The 20,534-nt window shown below is 36.8% G+C and overlaps 1 protein-coding gene across 1 annotated transcript in view; it reads right to left on the minus strand.

Annotated features, from left to right (window-relative positions):
• The window catches only part of TMEM131 (transmembrane protein 131), a 78,603-nt gene extending 58,829 nt beyond the window's left edge, over positions 1-19,774 (minus strand). The window contains 3 exon segments of the mRNA XM_009323751.1: positions 6,357-6,425; positions 13,953-13,993; positions 19,686-19,774. Coding sequence (XP_009322026.1) covers positions 6,357-6,425; positions 13,953-13,993; positions 19,686-19,730 — 155 coding nt within the window. The 5' untranslated portion in view covers positions 19,731-19,774.
• Positions 19,775-20,534: the final 760 nt, after the last annotated feature.

A 20,534-nucleotide genomic window follows, 5' to 3' on the forward strand; every position in this document is an offset into this window, starting at 1 on the left:
ATTTCCAGCAGATGTCCAGGAAGTTGAAGTCCCCCACAAGAACAAGGGCTAGCAATTGTGAGACTTCTGCCAGCTGCCTGTAGAATGCTTCATCCGCCCCTTCATCCTGGTTGGGTGGTCTATAACAGACTCCCAGCAGGATATCTGCCTCGTTGGCCTTCCTCCTCATCCTTACCCATAAACACTCAACCGTATCATCGCCACAGATACCACAACCTAGATGAGAAGACGGTCATTAACAAGGGTGAGGTGCTTGTTCAAATGGGTAAAGAAGCCTGCATTCACGTTCTTTACTGCTGTGACTCAACTCTTTCCAAAGTCTGAGTTAGTATCTGCATTGTACTGTAAGCATGTCCTTGTAATGGAATTCATTGCTGCTCTAGCGATCAAGAGGTAGATTCTTTTAACAAAGGAAACCAGCTCCTGCAAAAAGTTGGGGAGACGAGTCCTTGCGTTATTGGCTCAAACTTAACTTGCAAAAATATCTAGCTACTTACTGTGAAGCAAATATGGATTGAGAAAATGCCCTTTTAAAAGAGTAATTACATTTTTTCTTACTGCATATAGTTTAGACACCTCTGTAAAATGCTCGCTTTATTTATGAAACTGATACAAATGTATTACTGAAAAGCAAAGGATATAAATTCAGCAGATACATTCCTCCTCTTCCATCTCTTATTCTTTCTGATAAAACTGGAGAGGGAACTGAAGTCAACCAAAAGGTTTCTGCTTAGATTTTGGAATGTTGGGAATATAGATAAATATACTCAAGATTCAATTCAGTTACATTCCTCATGAATTTGAGAGTTTAACAAATATGTTTTCCCCTAAGTATTTTTTTCTTTTAGCGTCTTTGGCAACTGCTGAAACAACTGTAAGACCAGTTGTTGCACAGCATATCAAAAGTTTCACATGGGTTAAAGCAGCGTCCTGTGTCAGACAGGAATGAATAGCAGATGCCTAGAAGGCAAAAGTGTAATAATGTGGAAAGCATAGAAAGTCAGGTGCCCAGAAAACTCTCCTAGCCTCTAAATATATGCAGCTTGGGAACTTCCTGAACCAATGCAGATGGTTCTCCAGTCAGAAGATCAGAGAGAGTGAGCTCCAACAGTAAGAACTTGGGTGTTGACTTGTAATGTATCCAGCCACTTCTAATGAAATGAAACAAGCTGGTCTTACAAGGTTACCTCTAGAGACTGAAGGGGAATACCTTTTGTACCCCATTCTGAAGAAAATGCTAATTCCTTACGTGAAGGAAGCCTGCATGATGTACAAGACTAGAGAACTAGTGACTAGAGCATTCTTCCCGTTTCACATTAATTTGTATGCATCACTGGTTGAGTAACACAGGCAAGTTGCTTCTTTAACTGAAGTCAGAGTAAGTGAAGCACCTAAGTTTGAGAATGCAAATGCGTCTCTAATGTGGAAAAGCAAAAGAAAACAGAAAGGTTTTGTTTTTCTATATGTACTAGCCTAGAGACCAATCAGCTTCCAGATTTCACTGGCTTTTAACAAATCAAGAAAGTTCTTTTATATTGTACTTGACAAAAAGTTAGTGTCCATGTAACATACTGAATGGAGCAAACACCCCATTTTATGTTAGGAATCTGACTTAGATCCCATACAACAAATCATACCTTTTCCAAACAGTTAGCAAAACCCCTTATACAAGTCACCAGTAGTAGAGTCTTATCCAATCATGTCACCAACTGTGATTTGAATGAATCTAAGAGTGTAATAAACTATTATTTGCTTTGGCAGCATTTTGCAGTCTAGCATGATACGCGAACAAAAACAGAGGTAGATCTGGACTAAATGTCAATTTACTGTCAACAGTTTCTTACATTTAAAAAACTCCAAGTGAAATGAAAATTTCATTTTGCAACATTTTTTGAAAATTCCAACAGATCTCAAACTCTCACACATTAGGAGTGTATCAAATGTACTGTGTAAACATTCGGCTGCACATTATAGGTACCTTACAGGTCCCTTCACTGTTTGTAAATGTACTTGTTTAAAATGTAAGAGAATTATCCAAATCGCTAGTTTTCTAGTTGCTAAAATTCTCCACTATTTCCTGTAAAGAGATTAGAGTTCTTGAAGAAAATAGACCAATTTGCTAAACTTCTCACCCTCTTATATTACTTCAAGTAACATAAGGTCTCAAGACCTGCAAGAAGGTCTCAAATATTTGAACACTACCAAGCAATTGCTTTCAAGGCCAGCTCAAGCTTTCATAGAATATCCTGCCAAATACTAGAGCTCACAAACAAGAAACACGAAAACAGTACAAAAAAACCCCTAAGGAAAACATTTGAAAGGAAATGCAAAGCAAGATTGTTTATCAATAGAAAACCGGAAGACAGATTTTCAGAATACTGTCCTACCAATGGGAAAACTTTGTCCAGAGAATGGGACCTTGCTCACATTGAGTGAAGCAAGAACCTCCATTCACCACAAAAGCATATGTTGATCAAGGATTAAAATATTACTTCTGCTAAAAGTGTCATTTCATACATTACCAATCATTTCTATGAAGCAAGGGTAAGATGTCAGCTTCATCTTTAAAATAATTCCACATTTTAAAATTTTGATGATAAGGAGTTCTAGCTTATGTTGTGTTAGTATCCTAAAATACTCTATACCCAAGTGCTCCATTACCAAAAGTGACTTCTACTAAAAATTTAATTGCGAAGAACTTACAAGCTTTACTTTTTATATAGTCAGACCTGAATTAACACAGATGAAGGCAATGTATCAAGATCTATGAAGATTCAAGTTCTCCCACAAAGCAGGTGCAAGAACTGAATATAAACTGCCCTGCAACAGTATTCTTCAGTCTTCACCCAGATGGGCCACCTAGCAAGAGCTTTAATATGAAGACTTCTCTCAAACACAGAAAGCCATATAGGTAATGACTGTTCTGCCAAAATAGCCTCTGAGCAACCAACTCCCAAAGCTATGGAAGACAACGTAATGGTTACTGTTTGTATGTTAGAACGCCTCGATTATTCCATTCCCATTTAACAACAGGGGAGAGTAACAGATTAAAAGATAGATTACAAGGCACAGAACGCAGCTAAGAACAAAGGCAGCTAGTTGTGGAATTGGTTTTGGGTGGAGGTTTTTTTGCTTGTTTGTTTTCTTTAAAGCCTCAAATCTCTGATATCCAACATGTTGCAGAATTTGTTCCAGAGGAAGACTGGTGTTGCTTCAGAAACACAAGCAGGAGGCTTTCACATTAAATAACCAAATGAGTATTCCGCTTAGTCCAAGCAGTCCCCTGGAGCAGTGATATGGGAGAACCTGTCTCAGTTCCACCCCATTCCCAGAGGCTTAATGCATACAGAGAACATTTGGGATCTCTTCAAGTGAGCTGAAGATTTGCATATCCTAATACACAGCATACATTTCCTTTGATAAATGTGAGATTACCTGGACTACGTTCAAAGTGGTAGAATACAGTAGTGTTTATTTTATATTAAAATAGCATTAAAAAACCCCAACTGTTATAAAACAGAAGTATAAGGCCACTGCAATCTCATCGCCAGGTGAAACACAGGAAGTATGTCTACAGTACCTATTTATCAACTTAATACTGATTTTGATTTTCTGAGATCCCTAGATAAAATAACTTTTAATAAATATTATTCCTGCTCAAGTTGGCATGTTTTTGAAACATCTGATTAAACCCACACACTTAGCAGACCAAAAATGTCACAGGAAGAATGGGCTATCTTACAACTGAAATGAAATATTGCAACCTACTTTAGCCTAGGAATGATATGTGTTGATAGCTCAGCATAAACATGAACTTTGAACAAGCTTGCTCTACTAAATGCTACATGCTACCTATTAACAAAACACCATTTAGGTACAATACTTATTTAGAAACTAAATACACATTTTATGCCTTTCCTAAAATCCATTATTAACAAAGAAAGAAAAGCCAGAATTTGAATGTGAAAACCCTGTCTATGTTAAAAGGCAAAAAAGCCAAAAGCTTAAATCTGCATTATGTGACTTCCAAGGTGCTTGGCACCTGCAGTTTGTTCCCACCATAAGGTTGAGTTACTCAGCATTTCTCAGAGTTGGTTCAGTTTTATTTAAATGCCTAAGTACAGATTTTAAACTGAACTTTGGGGCTCCATATCTAAACCTTTTCTAAAACCATTTTTAACATCTTACTGAACTTTTAATAAATCAGAAGACAATTTCTGCCTGAGATTATGACCGAAACTACAACAGATATATTAATTATCATATATTGTTAGGAATAAAAAAACAAAACCACAAAACAAAAAACAGAACACATAATGAACCAAGATCTAACACATAGGTTCCCTATTTTAACTGATAGAAGGCAGCGATCCCCCAGTGCAGTTCTGCATTTATTCTGCAGAGCACTTCTTAAGTAAGAGATTTGCACTACTTTAACAGTATGCTAGATCTACACTATTTCTTCAATGCTTCCAGCTCTGACAAGAACAGCTTACATAAAAAGCCAAAATATAATGAACAGCTTAAAGTATTTATGATACTGTCTAGGATCTATTTTTACCAAGGAAAACAAAAAACAGAAACCAACCAAACAAACAAAAGCATCTTTGGAAATCCACAAAGCAAAGAAGCACATGTAGTTTTCTTCAGATAAGCATGCAAACTATAGAGGACCTTTAAAAGCAAGATATTTCAGAGCCCATCAACAAAACACTTTATTCATATTAGAAAAAGGTGTATAAAATACATTTCAAATGTCAAATTCTGTAATTACTATGAACTGAAAACTTTTACAATTTTAAGAGAAAAATCACTTAAAACCAATCAATAGGTAAGTTTACAGTAAGTAACAAAGAGCAAACTGCTCTACAAGTTTGAGTTTGTACTGCACTTACCAGTATAATTTGTTAACTATAACCTGATTTTGTTATGGCAGAGATGCAGTAGAGCAGGGCTTACCACTAGGTATTTTACTATTCAGTTTAGAAGCTCAATACCCTCTTACCTAGGACCAGTTACTGACATTACAAAAACCAAAACAACAAAACCACACAACATCACAGGCTAGAGATTCTGAAATTCTGAAGGAGTAAGAGGGGACAGAGTGATTTATTATGTCTTTACTCAGAAGTAAAAGTTACAATTTTGTTAGACTGAGCACAAATAAATTCTGTAAAATGAGACATTTTCATACAGCTTTGCTATTTAGTGGCATTACGTTTGGTTTTTTGTATAAAGGTTGTTTCTGGAAAACTACTCTGTGCAAACAATATACAGTTACAGCTTCTCTCCTTTCAGAAACACAGAAGTATACACCATGTCAATACACAGGACCTTCCTTGCACATCTCTGTAGTCACCATACTGTACAATTGTCTTTCCTACAGACAAGGAGTACTATATTTTTATTACTAATCTGTGGCCTATCTGTAAATAAAGCAGCCTTTCATCCAGCAGCAGTGCTGGCTGAGGATGGGGGAAGCAATACTGCGCTAAGGCACACCTGGGCTGTTTTCTTTCTCCCAGGTTGAACTATTAACAAAATATGTTTGAAATGTCCTCCCTGCAGTTCACATTGCATCAAAGTATCAATCATGCACAGAGGCTGCATCCATGTACACCAACTCCAGAACTGATTTTGACTGTTAACAAGCAGAACGATTGTAGCTACCTATACATAGTAACCAGTTACTGGTAAGAAAAGTTAAGACTGAAGTAGTTCTCAGAGGAACTGATTACAAACAGGTACATTGTTGAAATTGTTAGACTTTCTTCCTCCTCCCTTTCTTTTATCTTTTGGAGAAGTCACAGATATGTTTGCTGTAAACCAGTACATTCAGCCACTGAGCATCGAAACAGCAACCAGCTGCAAGGTGGAGCATGGAGCTAGGTTCCTGGAGGCTGTTCTCCTTGAGGCTGTATTTTCAGAACTCTACATTACTGTTCTAATAACTGCAGATCCACTGACAAAGTTTTTTTGCCGCTAAAGCAATAGTAAAATGGACATGCTAGAGTAGATGCTCTCTGATGTGGATTATATACAAGCAGAAAGGTAATCTCACCTCAGTACATTAAGTTCTAGACTTAAAACTGTTTCCACTCTGCAGAGCAGCTGCACAAGTACCTAAGAAGTAAGTACAAGTACCTACACTACCAAAACTATGCCAGCTGTTATGTCACTACATGATGTTTAGACCGAGTACACCAGCTCTCTGGAACAAGTAGGTTAACTACACTTACAGACAATCTATCAATGCCATTTATGTATACAACCTTCTCCATCAGTTTTAAATGCTCTTGAGATGTTTTTTTTTTCTATTTGTCTAATTAAACAGATCAAAAGACCTTTCAACTTACTGTTCATGGAAATCCAGCATTGGTGGCTCAAACCGGAGAGGTCTGCAATTTCCCCGATATAGGGATACACTGCAAGAAAAATTAAAATGCTGTAAGAGATACTGTTAAATGATATATTTTTGCTCTCTTCCCACCTCAAATTGCCCTTTCTTAGCAAAATGTTAATTAATACTAATAATGGAGCAATTAATTCAAAAGAAGAAACAGCCTGACAAACTTATCCAGTCAGAACACCGTAATTTTACCAGCCACTTACATGATTATGTGGTGTCTCCAAGAAAGACTATGCAAGAGTACATATCTTGGAAATGGACATAATTGAAGTGTTAGTTTTCCTCTATATAGTGATGGCTAAGTGAAACAGTAAGCTAAATAGGTTCATATCATCTTTAATAGCAATATCCAAACATCCTCCTCAATGTATAACAGTAATTTACATACACATCATGAGTTTCTCTAGCTACATCTATACTAGTACATAAACTATCTTGGACCCATTTGATGGTACTGCCACCACATGGGAGAAAACAGCCTGTGTCTATACTGTTAAAACCCCAAAATCTCCAGAAGACAGCGACTCTGCTCTAGAAACATTCCTTAACTTTGCCTATACTAACCGCCCTCTAGGAACTCTTTAGGAGAAAGCTACATGAAGACTAAAACTTAAATACCACTCAAACAAAGCAGCGAAGATAGAACAGTATCTGGAAACATTTTCTACTACTGCTTATTTTACCAGTATAGTTATATAGAGCACAATCAATAACCCACAACGTAAGTTACAAGAAAAAATACAAAACAGTTTCATTGACTGAAACATTTTCTTATTCAGAGTGATGTGACTGTAACCACATTTAAGCATCTCTGCAATTCAGTAACACTTTATTTTGGGCTGAGTAAAAGTCATATTCATACAACATAAAACAGGGAGACAATAATGTAAAAGAAATAAGCAGGGAAGGCTAAAAAATGGCTCAAGATCAATGGCTCCTGCATGGCTCAAGACCAATGGCTTTCTTTTTTCTTTAAATGCTTTTGTTACTGATATTAAAATAACGCTCTTGTTTTAGATCCTTGTTTTCTGACTTTGTATCAATCCTAGACGCCCAAAGACAGAGCTGCAGCCACGTGTCCTGGGTAAGCAAAGCTGCTCCACAAACCCAGCCAGGGCAGCAGAACCACCCAGTTCCGCCTCAACAGAGGGAGAAGCCAGGAAATGGAAGATGCCCTTGGACAGGCACATGTGGCTCGCCTTATGAAAACTGAGGCCTTGAACTCAATCAATCTAATTCCATCCAGCATACTTCCAGGAAAACCAACTGTTGACCAAATTCAGATGTCTTTCCATACTCCAGAACCACTTCAACAAAAAGCTATTTACAGGAGTAAAAATTTAAGAATAGGGTATGAAATCTTAACTGTATTCTCCAATAGCACAGATCTGGGCAACGACAACAGCGTAACAAATCAACAGCTTTTTTAAATTAAAATACAGTGTCTCAATGACTCACTCCAGTACTCCACAACTGAATCTTCACACTTCAAGTATAATACATGTGTAATAGGGAGATCTATTCATGCTGATCGATTTATAGCTCTCTAAGTTTGGATGTTAAAGCATCTTCAATACTACTTACAGCTTAGTCGTTAAAAATAGCTTTATCCACATAATAAAACACTATTGGGGCAAGAGTAGGCATAGTAGTCAGCTTTAGTGTATACATGTGTGATAGATCACAAAATGATAGATCACATGTATAGATCACAAAACAATAGAAGCGAAGGTGTAAGAAACACTAACAGGAAGAACTGTATTGAAATCTACAGAAAATTACAATTCTTGCTGCTATTAAGTGCTACTGTGACTCATTACAGTTGTTGAATGAGAGCAAGCTTGGATATACCTTCTCAGGTTAAAATCAAACCTCGTGGAACAAGTGCTCAACAAAATGAAGTTTACAGAGGCACTGAACATAAGAGAATAAAGTTAGAAAATTACATTAGCAGTGATATTTTGAAAGCATAAAACAAGTTGATAATAAGCCTTCAAAGTGATCATCTCACTTTTCAAAGTTTATGGTCCAATTTTAAAAAACATTGAGTGCATTTTTAAACTGAAAAGGACAAAAAGCTCATGTACCTCTGTTGTCAAGATAACACTAAACAGAAACTACCACTCTTCAATAATGATTTTTAAAATAGTTCTGTCAATTTCTTCCACTTTCAAAACTCTGAACAATCAGCCAACACCTCTTTTTTTATCGGTTATTATTGGTAAAAGGACATATCAATTCCTTTTATAGAAAAGTTATCAGAAGTATTTACAAAAGTGATAATGAAGATCTTTATTTCAAATGCATTGAAAATACAGTCAAGAGTAACTTGACCTAACTTAAACAACCAGGACATACACAATTCTCCACATACATGAAAAGTTTAAGCAACATTTTCTCAGACTGCATAGCTATATTGTCCTCGATAGCCATTTAGACAACACAGAATTTTTAAATGGCTGAAGTTTGGTAAAGGCAGCTACATCATAATGAATGCCAACTATTATAATAAAAGTTAACAACTGTAATAAGATTCAAATGGGAACAAGCAATATTGGAATTCCCAAATTTTGCCTACTGAAAGGCCCAGCATGAGTCAACTTGCAGCAGACTTAGAAAATGATGATAATGTCTGCTCTGCTGGGCACTTGCTCACTGAAGGCTGGATACACCCATGGGTAGGGCAACTTTACAGCATAATGACATTTAAGTTAATTACTATTGTATGCATGTAGAGCTATGGCTCCCGGTCTTATATCAGAATTTAAACACTTTTCTTTCCCTCAAACCTTCAAAGTCAAGAAGAACATGAAAAGGAAAAGATGCATCTGAAAGAGAGGACTACTGACATCTGCCGACAAGCTCCAGCAGACCAAGAATTGGCCAGGAGTCATCCGAACCTATGAAGTTTCAGGAATGACTAGTTCTTGGCGATGATTTAAGATGGTCGAACACTTTTTCCCCTTCTGCAAGAATTTTCATTTTAAAAATGAGACTTGAGAGTGAACTACATGCAGTCCCTGACACGATCATTACCCTCGCCATACCATCCACTCTGCCATCCAAGTGAGAGGGCATTTACCTCAACTACTAAAATAACTACTGTACTGCTACTACCCAGAAGCAACCTACTACCAGATGCGATTCACAGAAGTGCAACTTCATGTCTCAATAAGGTTAGTCACAGGTGCAGTTATAAAGATGGTCAAAATATCAATGCCTGGAAAGACTGTAGGTGATATGGACGTCCATCTGTGCTTAGGACACAATTTTCTTCCATCTAAGGACATTCTGCAGCACTTCTATAATGTTTTGCTGTTTATCACAGTGTACTAGGCACTCATAATTTTAAATAATCGTGCACATCTCTGCACTTGGAGATGAAGAGAATGCTTGTCAAATATAGTATTTAAAGATTTCTGCAAAATTGGGCAGTAACTGTTTCTCTGTATCCTCACTTTACCCTTCTAGTTGTTCTGGGATTTCTGGAGGAGGTCTGTGCTCTGTGGAATCTTATCTGTACCATCTTTAATTGCTACTGTGAAAAATTCAAATCTAAGCATTACTCTACATGTATTTCTCCCACATTATTTTACCAGTTGTTTTAAGGGTTTTATCTCCTCTCCTGTGCCATAAATCGTCAAGAAATAAAGACAACAGCATTAAACCATCAAATAGCAAGAGATCTCATGATTTTATTTAGCAACACAAACTCTTAGAAAGACACTACTTTTTTATTTCCCTTACCACAAAATAAAATGAAAGTGCGTCCAAAAATAACCACGTGAATTTTTAAAACAACAAATAGGCAAATACCTCACAGTAGGTACTTTTTGTGCCAGAACGTCCTTGAAAAAGCCACCTCAAAGACAGAACATTTTTGGCTAAAAAAGTAACCTGAGCGCATCCATGACTTGTTAATATTTAAAAATAAGGCTGAGCTGCATATATCAGAAAATGTATTTAAACTTCTATAGTTAAAATTATTTCAGAAATATGGGTATTAAACACAGCCTCAGTGAGAAAGTGAACTCCCACGAAACATTTGACCACTTTGGTATCTGGCAGTAGCCGCTCTGTGAGTGCAGATGAATAAAAAGACTAGCAACAAAAGTTTTTCACGAACTACACCCAGCTAGTGGTCGGCTCAGTTATGCCAACATTAACCCTGTATCAGGAAAACATACTCATGATATCAGATTTTAAACTTCAAAGCTAACACTTCCTGAGGGGCTTGTCTAGGGAAAGGGTGGGGAAAGAACAGGGAGAAGCTTGAGTAGATGCACTGTAACCTGACCATGGGCAAGAACAAAACAAATCAAACATCTAGTTCGTTTCCCTCCTTCTAATTAGTGTTAAAAAGCAGATCAAAGAACTGAATAAACTGTATAGATAGGGAAGAAATATCTACAAGCTATACCAAGAAGGAGATATTATAATCTCTAATAAGGACAATGAAAGACAAGTCATCTAGAGAAGTTAAGCATGTGGACCAGAAGCCTAGATTTTTCAGCAATGCCATTGAAAAAAAATCACCTAGAAAAATACTTGAAAAAGATCCATGTAAAACCAGTAACGACAGAGAGAAACAGACAGACAGCAAATTGGGTATTTACTTTGTAATATGGCATCGAAGAGTTTGCGATGCAGATCTTTATCACATTGTGATTGAACCCCAAATAGGCCAGTTCTCCGAAGTGGAATGGACTATTTCTCCTGGCAAACCTGGAGATTTTTCAAATCTGTAAACTGGTATTGTATTAGAACACACTCTAGAACACTGAAATTTCAAACACAGAAAGCAATCTTCTTAGATGAGAAATTAAAATAAAAAATCCTGGAAGCGTATCTAATCCATGGCTTCAGTCTCATTCTCAAGGACCACCAAATTCAGTTGATTCCTGGGAGACAAAAAAATTGCACACAATCCCTAGGTCCCAATAAAGGCAACTTGTTTCTGCCACTGAGACTCAATGATTTAAAGAAGATACTATTCCATTTAAACTACCTCCATAAAGTGTGACTCTACCCAAGACATAAAATACACTAATCATGGTTCTCAGAAGTTCAATTGTCATTCCTAAATTCATGTTTTCACACTTGCAATCTGACTAACATACTGCAGCGCATAGCTACAGCTGTTTAAGTTCCTGTCCACCACTGTGATCCCTACCATTTTGCAATCCCCTAACAGCTCGTGGAAGAATGTGACAAATATCCACAGCACAACAGCTCCAGTTCACAATCCGTGTACATTCCATCATCGCTGGCAGGGTAAAGCAAGTTACTGGACCACAAACTGCAGCAGCTGAGACACAAGCACACATATTCACTTTCTGTCACAGGAGAGAAAATTCTTGGCAGGAAGGACAGGTAAACAACTGGGGTACTAGCATCTTAAACCACTCATGTTGTTTGTGAGTTATGAATGACCAGAAGTCCAGTTGATTTAATATTACAAACCATGACAGGGAAGAACACAATGATCACTTAGCTTAAGCTACTTGGCTTACGGAAATGGAAGTTTTGGAAGTTAACATTAGTTATACTGCTCTCTAACCTATTTGCTTTGATTGTGTTCTTCCGGAAGCATTAAGGATCGCCTTATTTATCTTTCAATATACAAGAGAAGTTCAATAATGAAATTTAAGAGAGTCTTTTACTGCTGTGCAAAGTCTGAGTCCACTACAGGGTAATGAGCACAGGGCTTCACACAAGCAGTTTAAGATAGCAAAATGAGGAAACCCCCTAGTAAACAAATAATTTAAAGCGTATGATTTTAATTTGTTCTTTAAAAAACTATTTTATCACAAAATGTTATGATTTGTATGATTACAGCAACCAGGAAAGTTAAATTCAAGTAACTCTAAATGCATGGTAACTTTACATGTGGTAATTCATTCTCCTATCACAGTACAGTTACACACATGGAGCTGCATATATTGTATGTGTAAGTGGTTAACAGAGAAACCAGTACTGAACACACCTTTGGAAGTGATTATTTATGGGAGCAGTTTAGTGAAATGCATATTCTGCTTGCTTAATCCAATATTAACAGACAAATAGAAAACAAATAGTTTAGTAAAAGCACCAGGTAGAAAGTTTGAGAGACTTCATAGATGAGAAATAAATGGGCAGAAGTCCTGAAGGGCAGAGAGGAGCCTCCATTGCTGGGGAAGGGGAAGGAACACAGATTCAGGGAAAGTACAGCACCACAAGTTTTCAAGTTTTATGCAGAATGACTAAGCTAAACTTTTCAAATTAAAAAGTAAATGAGAAGTTTGTATAATACAAGTTTGACAAAATTCACATTACCATAATACAAAAATTGCCTCGAGCTTCAGACCAAAATATGAAGTAACTGTCTTATTTCAGTACATAATATTAACTCTCCTCTTTTGCATTATCACAATAAAGTTAATGTGAATTTATGTTTTAATTTCATGTGGAGTGCAAGACCTGCCACATCCTCATAAGATTCTTCAGCACCTTCAAATTCACTTTACCCCTGAAACCCTGAATTCCAAGTATACTTAGAAACCTAGTACAAGGTAAGCCAAAGTCTACAGTATTTTCATACAATTCAGGAGCTTTACATTGCAAGATTTAGGTCTGTATCTAATCAGAAGGCAGCAGAGACTGGTGGCAAGTGATACAAATAGGATCAAAGCTTTTAAGTATAAAATGAAAAACGTTGCTTTTTTCCAGAGATTTTTCAAAACTTGTTGCAAAAAGAATGCTCTTAAACTCATGTTTAAGCAACTATATACATAGTAAAATAAGAACTTTTCATATACTCATCTGAAATGAAAAAATAATAGTCCTTTTACAAGACTTCCTGGGAAGGAACTGGAAACAGCCCGCGAAAAAAAATCTAGCTGTATTTACTGAAAATAAGCTATACTTTACATCACAGTTTGTTGAATGCGATTGTGTAAGAAACAGGCTTCATTATTACTGTTCAATGTACTCATTAAATACACAGGAATATTTGAGGAGTCTCCAGAGAAAAACTAGGGACCAGAGAAAAAAAGAGGCCACTTCTCCTCTTATACTATACATGCAAAGTTCTTCGGTAACAGATTACGTCTTCAGGAGGGACATGGGACAGACGGACAAGGGGGTGGGGAAGAATCTGTCGCAAGTAACATCATAAAGTTTTTCTTCAAAAGGACCCAAGCAGGTAAACAAACCCACTCCTTTCTCAATAAAACTTCAGTAAAATGATTTAAAAAAAAAAAAATCTACAAGCAGAGTCTCAGTTTATCCCCTCTATTTACACAGAATTACTCTGTGGTATACATTACAAAGTGAATTAAAGAATCCTTCCATTTCTTATTTCATATGTGAAGTGACTTAGCTGTCCAATATCAAAAATTGTTTTATACTTTAGTTTAAATTTCCTCTGTATGAGACAAATAATTGAAAAACTACAAGATTTGTATTTGATCTTGTCTACAATAAAACTTCATTATTCTTATGAAAAGTATCACAAATCTCGCAATAGGATGGCTGTATTAAACTTGTAGAAAATCATGCTTACCTTTTCTGTTGATATGAACTGAGGCCTATAGTTGTCTCAGTCTGTAAAAGAAAAAAAATATTTTAAATTTAAGACACTGACAGCATTATACTTCCTGCGGGGAAAAAACCCCAGCAACTGTAACAAGTTAGTAGATCAGATCTTTGATCTTGAAAGACAAAAGGAGAAATTCTGATCTGGAGCAGAAATGCAAATTGGTTTTTTCCAATTAATTACTTAAAGAAATTAAGCTGCTACCGAAAGACTGTTTGGCCCTGAACAAGAACTGCAGTCAGTTCCAGTGGTAGAACTCCTACAAACTATAAGACAAGCAGCAATTTAACAACTAAAAAATTGAGAGGAGGAAAAAAGTCCAGGAAATTATAACATTGTAGGGAGCAAATGAAAAACCTAGCATAGATGTAAGAAATAAATTACAAAGAAAAGCATATAAAACAAATAACAGTCAAGCAATTATCTCACTGGTGTAATTTAACGAACTAGAAAACAAAGAATGCTATAATCTCCATCTGATTAGGAAACTTCATCTCCTTCCCTGCTAATGATCTTCCAGCCTCTATTATTCATACCTTTACTATCGCTCTGCTGGACATTACGGTTAATTATCTGAAAACAAGGAAGTTAGGTTGTCTAGGAAATTCCAACTAGTTTACCCTTGTCTAAGAAATCCCAACTGGTTTAGAAGGCTGCGTACAGAATGTCCTCCTGATACAGCTAAAGTTAAAATGTAGCTGACTCTGAAAACTTCTGTCTTCCCATAAGATTTGGGGATCAAATTGAGGATTTCAGTCCTTCTCTTAAAGGCAATTCATGGCCAAGATGAATATTTATCATCTGGGAGCCAGAAGAAAGCTTACAGGTCTGATAAAGTCTAGGGTGCACCTTGGCTCACCTGACATAGTTCACCTCTAGTATAAGGATGTCATTTGTTTGCAAGGGGAAAGCGAATTTTTCATATCTTATTTCAGAACTAAAATCAAGTCCCTTGGCTGGGCACTTCACCGATTTCTATTTCAACTACAAATTACACTTTCTTTCCTTGTTTTTCCTAAGATGAAAGTATTTTTTATTAACATAATTTTTAAAGTTATCTTTACTTAAAAAATCCTCTACTAAAAGAATCTGTATTTTATTTTGCTTTTTGGAGACACTTCTTTGGAATTTTATAATTACTACTATTAAATCATTTAGTCCACAAACACTAATGTTTGATTCACGCCAAGGATCAATTCTGGACTGTAAATCTAAGTAGTGCTTCAGATTTAAAATGAAATTATTTGGTTTATTGACCCTGCAATTTGTATCAAACTAAAGAAAGGTGGAAGTGTATTGTTTACCATTGTAAAACAAAGCTAATCTGTTTGTAACTTGAGGATTTATTTGCAATTTTAAATGTGTAGGCAGAACATCAATTAGCTTTTTTGTTCTAAAACCTCTGAAATAGAGGGGCAGACGGCCTTGCTAAAGGAACATTGCAGGAGGAAGGGGTTCACGTGAAATTACGCTTTGCAGTACAGCATGATCAGTGCGGTTTTTCCTCACTGAACAGAATGCTAAGAGACAAAGTAAGTTGTTTTGTATTGCCAATTTTATTATAATTTAAAAATCAGCAAGTTTTCATTTAAACTTACGTATTACATTTGTACTGCAATTAGGAAAACAGGGCATTTCTTATTTTTCATTAAAATACATTGGCTTGCAAATCTTCCCATTAAGTTTTCCTAGCTAATGTATACCACTCACATACTGAAAAGCTTTTCGTTCAGCTTCTTAATTTCTGATGTCACCCTCCATTTTCTATAGTAAGATATAAGTAAATACTTATAACCTGTAGTGAATTATTTCAGAATAGTAAAAGAAATTCAATTAAAATGAAGAAAGCAGGAATTTAAAATCAGTTTTAGTTAATTCATGAATGCTTAAGATACGAAATGTTCTGTATCTAAAACTTCCCAGGAAGTACTGCCTAACAAGTTAATTGACTAGCTCCGAAATCTGAAGAATTTAATCGGAAAAAACCAAATCTCTGCCTTCCATACCTTAATTTTTCCTCAGACTGGAAAGGTGAGAGCAAAACTTCCCATTTTAAACTGCTACCCATTAATTTCTCAACTTAAAAAATAGATAGGAAATGGAATCAAAGTGAAACAACCAAAAATATTTTCTCTCCATCCAGAAAGGACTTGTGCTGTTAAAAGCTGGTTTAACACTTCGTACAAGCACTTGCTCAAAACATTAAGCCAGTGATTTCCTCTAGTTCACAACAGCATGATTTTATAAGCTCTGCAGAAAATACATATTGCTTGAGTATCTTAAAAGTAGTTTTAATAAGCTTCAAACAGCTACTTATAATTACATATGCTTATTCTTATTATCTACTTTTTTATCATAAATCTGAAAACCATGAATCACTATCTGCCTTTCCAATTTTCTTTTTCATTTTTTATTTTAAACTATGTTACTATTGCTTACAGCTTGCAGATGTACCCATTCTCTCTAAAAGCACATCAGACTACACCTGGATTTGAAGGCTCTGCAAGAGATGCTGCACAGCCTACTCAGTAGAAACAGACTAGTGCTTGCTTACAAGGACTAAAAAGCCTGAGTTATTTGACTGCAGCTGAGAGGCACACTGATCTTCACCACAGCCAGCTACCATTTGTCAATCTAACAGACAAATTGATCAATAAGTCTCAGCATTTATGAGCTTTCTGCACATCTCTGACACATGTGGCAAGTGGTATGCTCCAAGTGTCGATGACGAGGAAGTTTTGGATCTGAAGATCTATGCAACACAATCATTAATGCAGATGTACCCAAAAAATGACCCAAATCCATTTTAAGTGCTTTCTCTACTAACTGAAATAATCTGCTGTTCCTCCCTACCACACATATATCCCTCTCTTTTTTTACTACAGCACAGTCATTTAAAGCCATTCTTCTCCTGGTTTCACCAGTTCCATTCTTCCATGCTGTGCATTCACACCACTGACTTTCCTGCCTACTGGATGGAGACAACCAAAAATTGCTGAGACAGTGTTCCTGTGAAATACTGTTATACAACTGTACTGGTTTTGGCTGGGGTAGAGTTAATTTTCTTCATAGCAGCTAGTATGGGGCTGTGTTTTGGATTTGTGCTGGAAATGGTGTTGATAATACAGGGATGTTTTCGTTACTGCTGAGCAGTGCTTGCACAGAAGTCAAGGCCTTTTCTGCTTCTCACCCCACCCCACCAGCGAGGAGGCTGGGGGTGCACAAGAAGCTGTGCACAAGAAGCGGGGAGAGGACACAGCCGGGACAGCTGACCCCAACTGACCAAAGGGATATCCCACACCATACGACGTCATGCTCAGCATATAAAGCTGGGGGAAGAAGGAGGAAGGGGGGGACATTCAGAGTGATGGCGTTTGTCTTCCCAAGTAACCGTTACGCGTGATGGAGCCCTGCTGTCCTGGAGATGGCTGAACACCTGCCTGCCCATGGGAAGCAGTGAATGAATTCCTTGTTTTGCTTTGCTTGTGCACACAGCTTTTGCTTTACTTAAACTGCCTTTATCTCAACCCACGGGTTTTCTCACTTTTACCCTTCTGATTCTCTCCCCCATCCCACTGGGGGGGAGTGAGCGAGCAGCTGGGCAGGGCTGGGGTTAAACCACGACAACAACCAAACTTACCCTATGAAGTTAACAGATGTATAAACACCCTGTATTCCTTACCAATGTCCTTGAAAGTGCATTATTCACTACAATTAAACACAACCTTCCTTTCAGTAATTGATTTTTCTTTAGAAACATAACTAGAGCACATAATTAAATTACCAGCAGTTACCTGGCAGTCAGATGATGGAGCTAACAGGTTCAGATCCTATGACAGGGCAACCAAAACAGTCATTACCAACACTGTCCCATCCTTGTCAACTAGCTTTGGCTCTAAGAAGAGAGCACGTTCTATTAAATTTTAAATTATTCGGTAGAGAAAGTTGTTTGGTATCTACTCTCTTAAGCATCATAACTGGCAGTCAATACCCCTAATAATAGTCTTAGTCTAAGACCCCACCCAGACCAACTTTTAGACAGAGGGCAGTGGAGATCAAATTTAACTCCAGAAAAATACAGAAACAAACGAAAATACACGTCATTGACAACAGGTGAACTATTACATAACCATGGCTGTAGTTAACTGTTGGGAGTTAAATTCTCTGGCTGATCATACACTCAAGTTTTCCCTCCTATGTTCTGAAATTACAGATTTGTTATGAAAATATTAGTCTAATATCTGCACGTAAAGTTAAAATCACAAGTCATTTTGGTAGGACATCATATGTCTGAAATATATTTAAGAGCAAAAATCCATCAAAGATTCATGCTTATAAGGAAAAGCCTGGTTTTTGCTTTCAGATGTCTGTTAAACACAAGCAAAATGACAAATTCAGTAACACTTTTTGTGTTTTGAGCAGGGGGTTGTTTGCTTTTTGGTTTGTTTGGGGTTTTTGTGGGTATTTTGTTGTGTGCGTTTTTGTTTTGGTTTTTTTAGGGTTTTTGTTTGTTTGTTTTTTTAAATCAGGGTCAATCAAGAGCAAAGAAATAGCATACCAACTTCAGCAGCTCATCAACCATAGCATCATGGAACTAAACCAAAAATAAATTTCATGTGGCAGTTTCTATAATTACGACTCATTTTTATTACACGTCAATCTTTAGAGTCGTGCAGTAAACAAAAACATGCAAATGTGTTCAGTTGCATGTTCTAAAGTTTGGGTTTTTTTAATTTGATCATCAAGTAAAGTTGTGGACCTACTGTACTGCAGTCTGGCATGCTATTTTTCCTGTGTGACTGCACAAAACTGTCAAACATAAATGCCAAGAACTAAAATCATGTACCAGATCAATCCACTATCTAAAGTATAGGTTTTGTTGAATACTGCCGGGTTATCAGGTAAAGAGAAATAAAATTATGCTCTTTAATAAATACAGTTTATTTTTTTCTCCTGTAAAGGATACATCTGTAATAGAGGCTGCATGTGCACACTATTAATATTTCAAGAGACACAATAAGCTGTTACAGGGGAAAAAAATTCAGTTGGGTTAATTTCCTGATCCAACTGACTGCCTAACAACAAAAACTAAGGTTAGCACAAAAGAAACAGTAGAAGTATACAACTGAGTGGGAAAAAGAAGCAGGAGAGGGAAAAATCACCCCTTTCACCAGTACTGGGGGTTTATAATCCTTCTACCCAAAAGGCTGCTTTCAAGTCTTGGAGATAGATGATTTTTTTTTTTTTTTAATTTAAAGATAGCACATGCATTTAGGCTGTTGCTACTAACAGTTGCATGCCTTAATTTATCTCTTACATAACTCTAGAAGGATTAAACTATAAATCAAAGGGATTTCAGAATAAAGATCTTCAGACAACTTGTACACAGTGAGTTAAAAGATTTGAAGGCAGTCAGCCAGCACCGGTTTTAAGACTTACGACAATTTCTCTCCAGAGGCTCATATCCTCAAGAAAGATTTCACAGAGAATCTGTACCTGACAGCACACCTTACACTCAGTACAGTTGTGGAATGGTACCAGACACCAATCTTGTGCACATGGAGAATCAAGCCACAGACCTTACAGTCTAAATGCTGTCTCTAAAGACACCCATGGTTGTTAACTTTAGCCAGAAAACAAAAAATCCCACCAAAAAAAACAACCAACCAACAAAAAAAAAGTTTCATTTTAACGTCTCACCAGTTTGTTATAATAGCTGTTCTTCACTTCTTGGTAAGAGGTCATATTACCTAGCACTACATTCAGTCATCTAAACATAGACATCTGCTGCTACTTGAGATTAATGTCCTAGGGCAACCTGCCTGGTCTCAGACTGACATCCAGAAGGGCACACAGTTTCTCCTATGCCCTGTGCCGTATCTGCCAGGTCCATGTAGAGGGCCGGGACAACCCAGGGCATCTCAAATAGCACTGGTTACCTATGTTCCAGCAACTGAATTAAAGCCCTGAAGTCCTAAACAAGGATGGCGTGGGCGGAGTGGGTGGAACAGGGAGGCCCTCTTAAGACCTGAGGTTTCTGGACACCAAATCCATTTCTTTAACATTACCAAATTTCTCAACAACCAAAGCTTTCTGTATTCCTACACAAAAGTATCCACACTAATTTAAAAGACTCTCTCAGTTTTAATTTTGTATGAATATTTTACATACTCTATAGTAAGGCTGGTTCCTTCTTGTAGAAGAGCTACATGCTACTTGCAACTAAATGTTGAAAGACAGCTACAAAACCAATACATAGATGGCAGCTTAAATTTTCATTGCTGCATTCACGAGCTCTATGTTAATAAGTAGGATAATTAAAAGAAACATAATTAATGATGAATATCTTGCTTAAGGTAACAAAAAAAAATGAATGGTGTAATCTGGAAGGTAGCTGAAAGTGGACTGAACTGAGTTATTCTTGCCACGCTCTTTCATGACCCAAACTCACATAAGGAAACAAAAACATCAGTTGACTTTAGCTGATGCAACACATCCTATTGACATTGGTTTTGCAACAGTCACTTACTCCTGGGCATCAATTAATTA

Source organism: Pygoscelis adeliae, unplaced genomic scaffold (assembly GCF_000699105.1).
Source record: "Pygoscelis adeliae isolate BGI_AS28 unplaced genomic scaffold, ASM69910v1 Scaffold50, whole genome shotgun sequence".
In the NCBI taxonomy this organism is placed as follows: Eukaryota; Metazoa; Chordata; class Aves; order Sphenisciformes; family Spheniscidae; genus Pygoscelis; species Pygoscelis adeliae.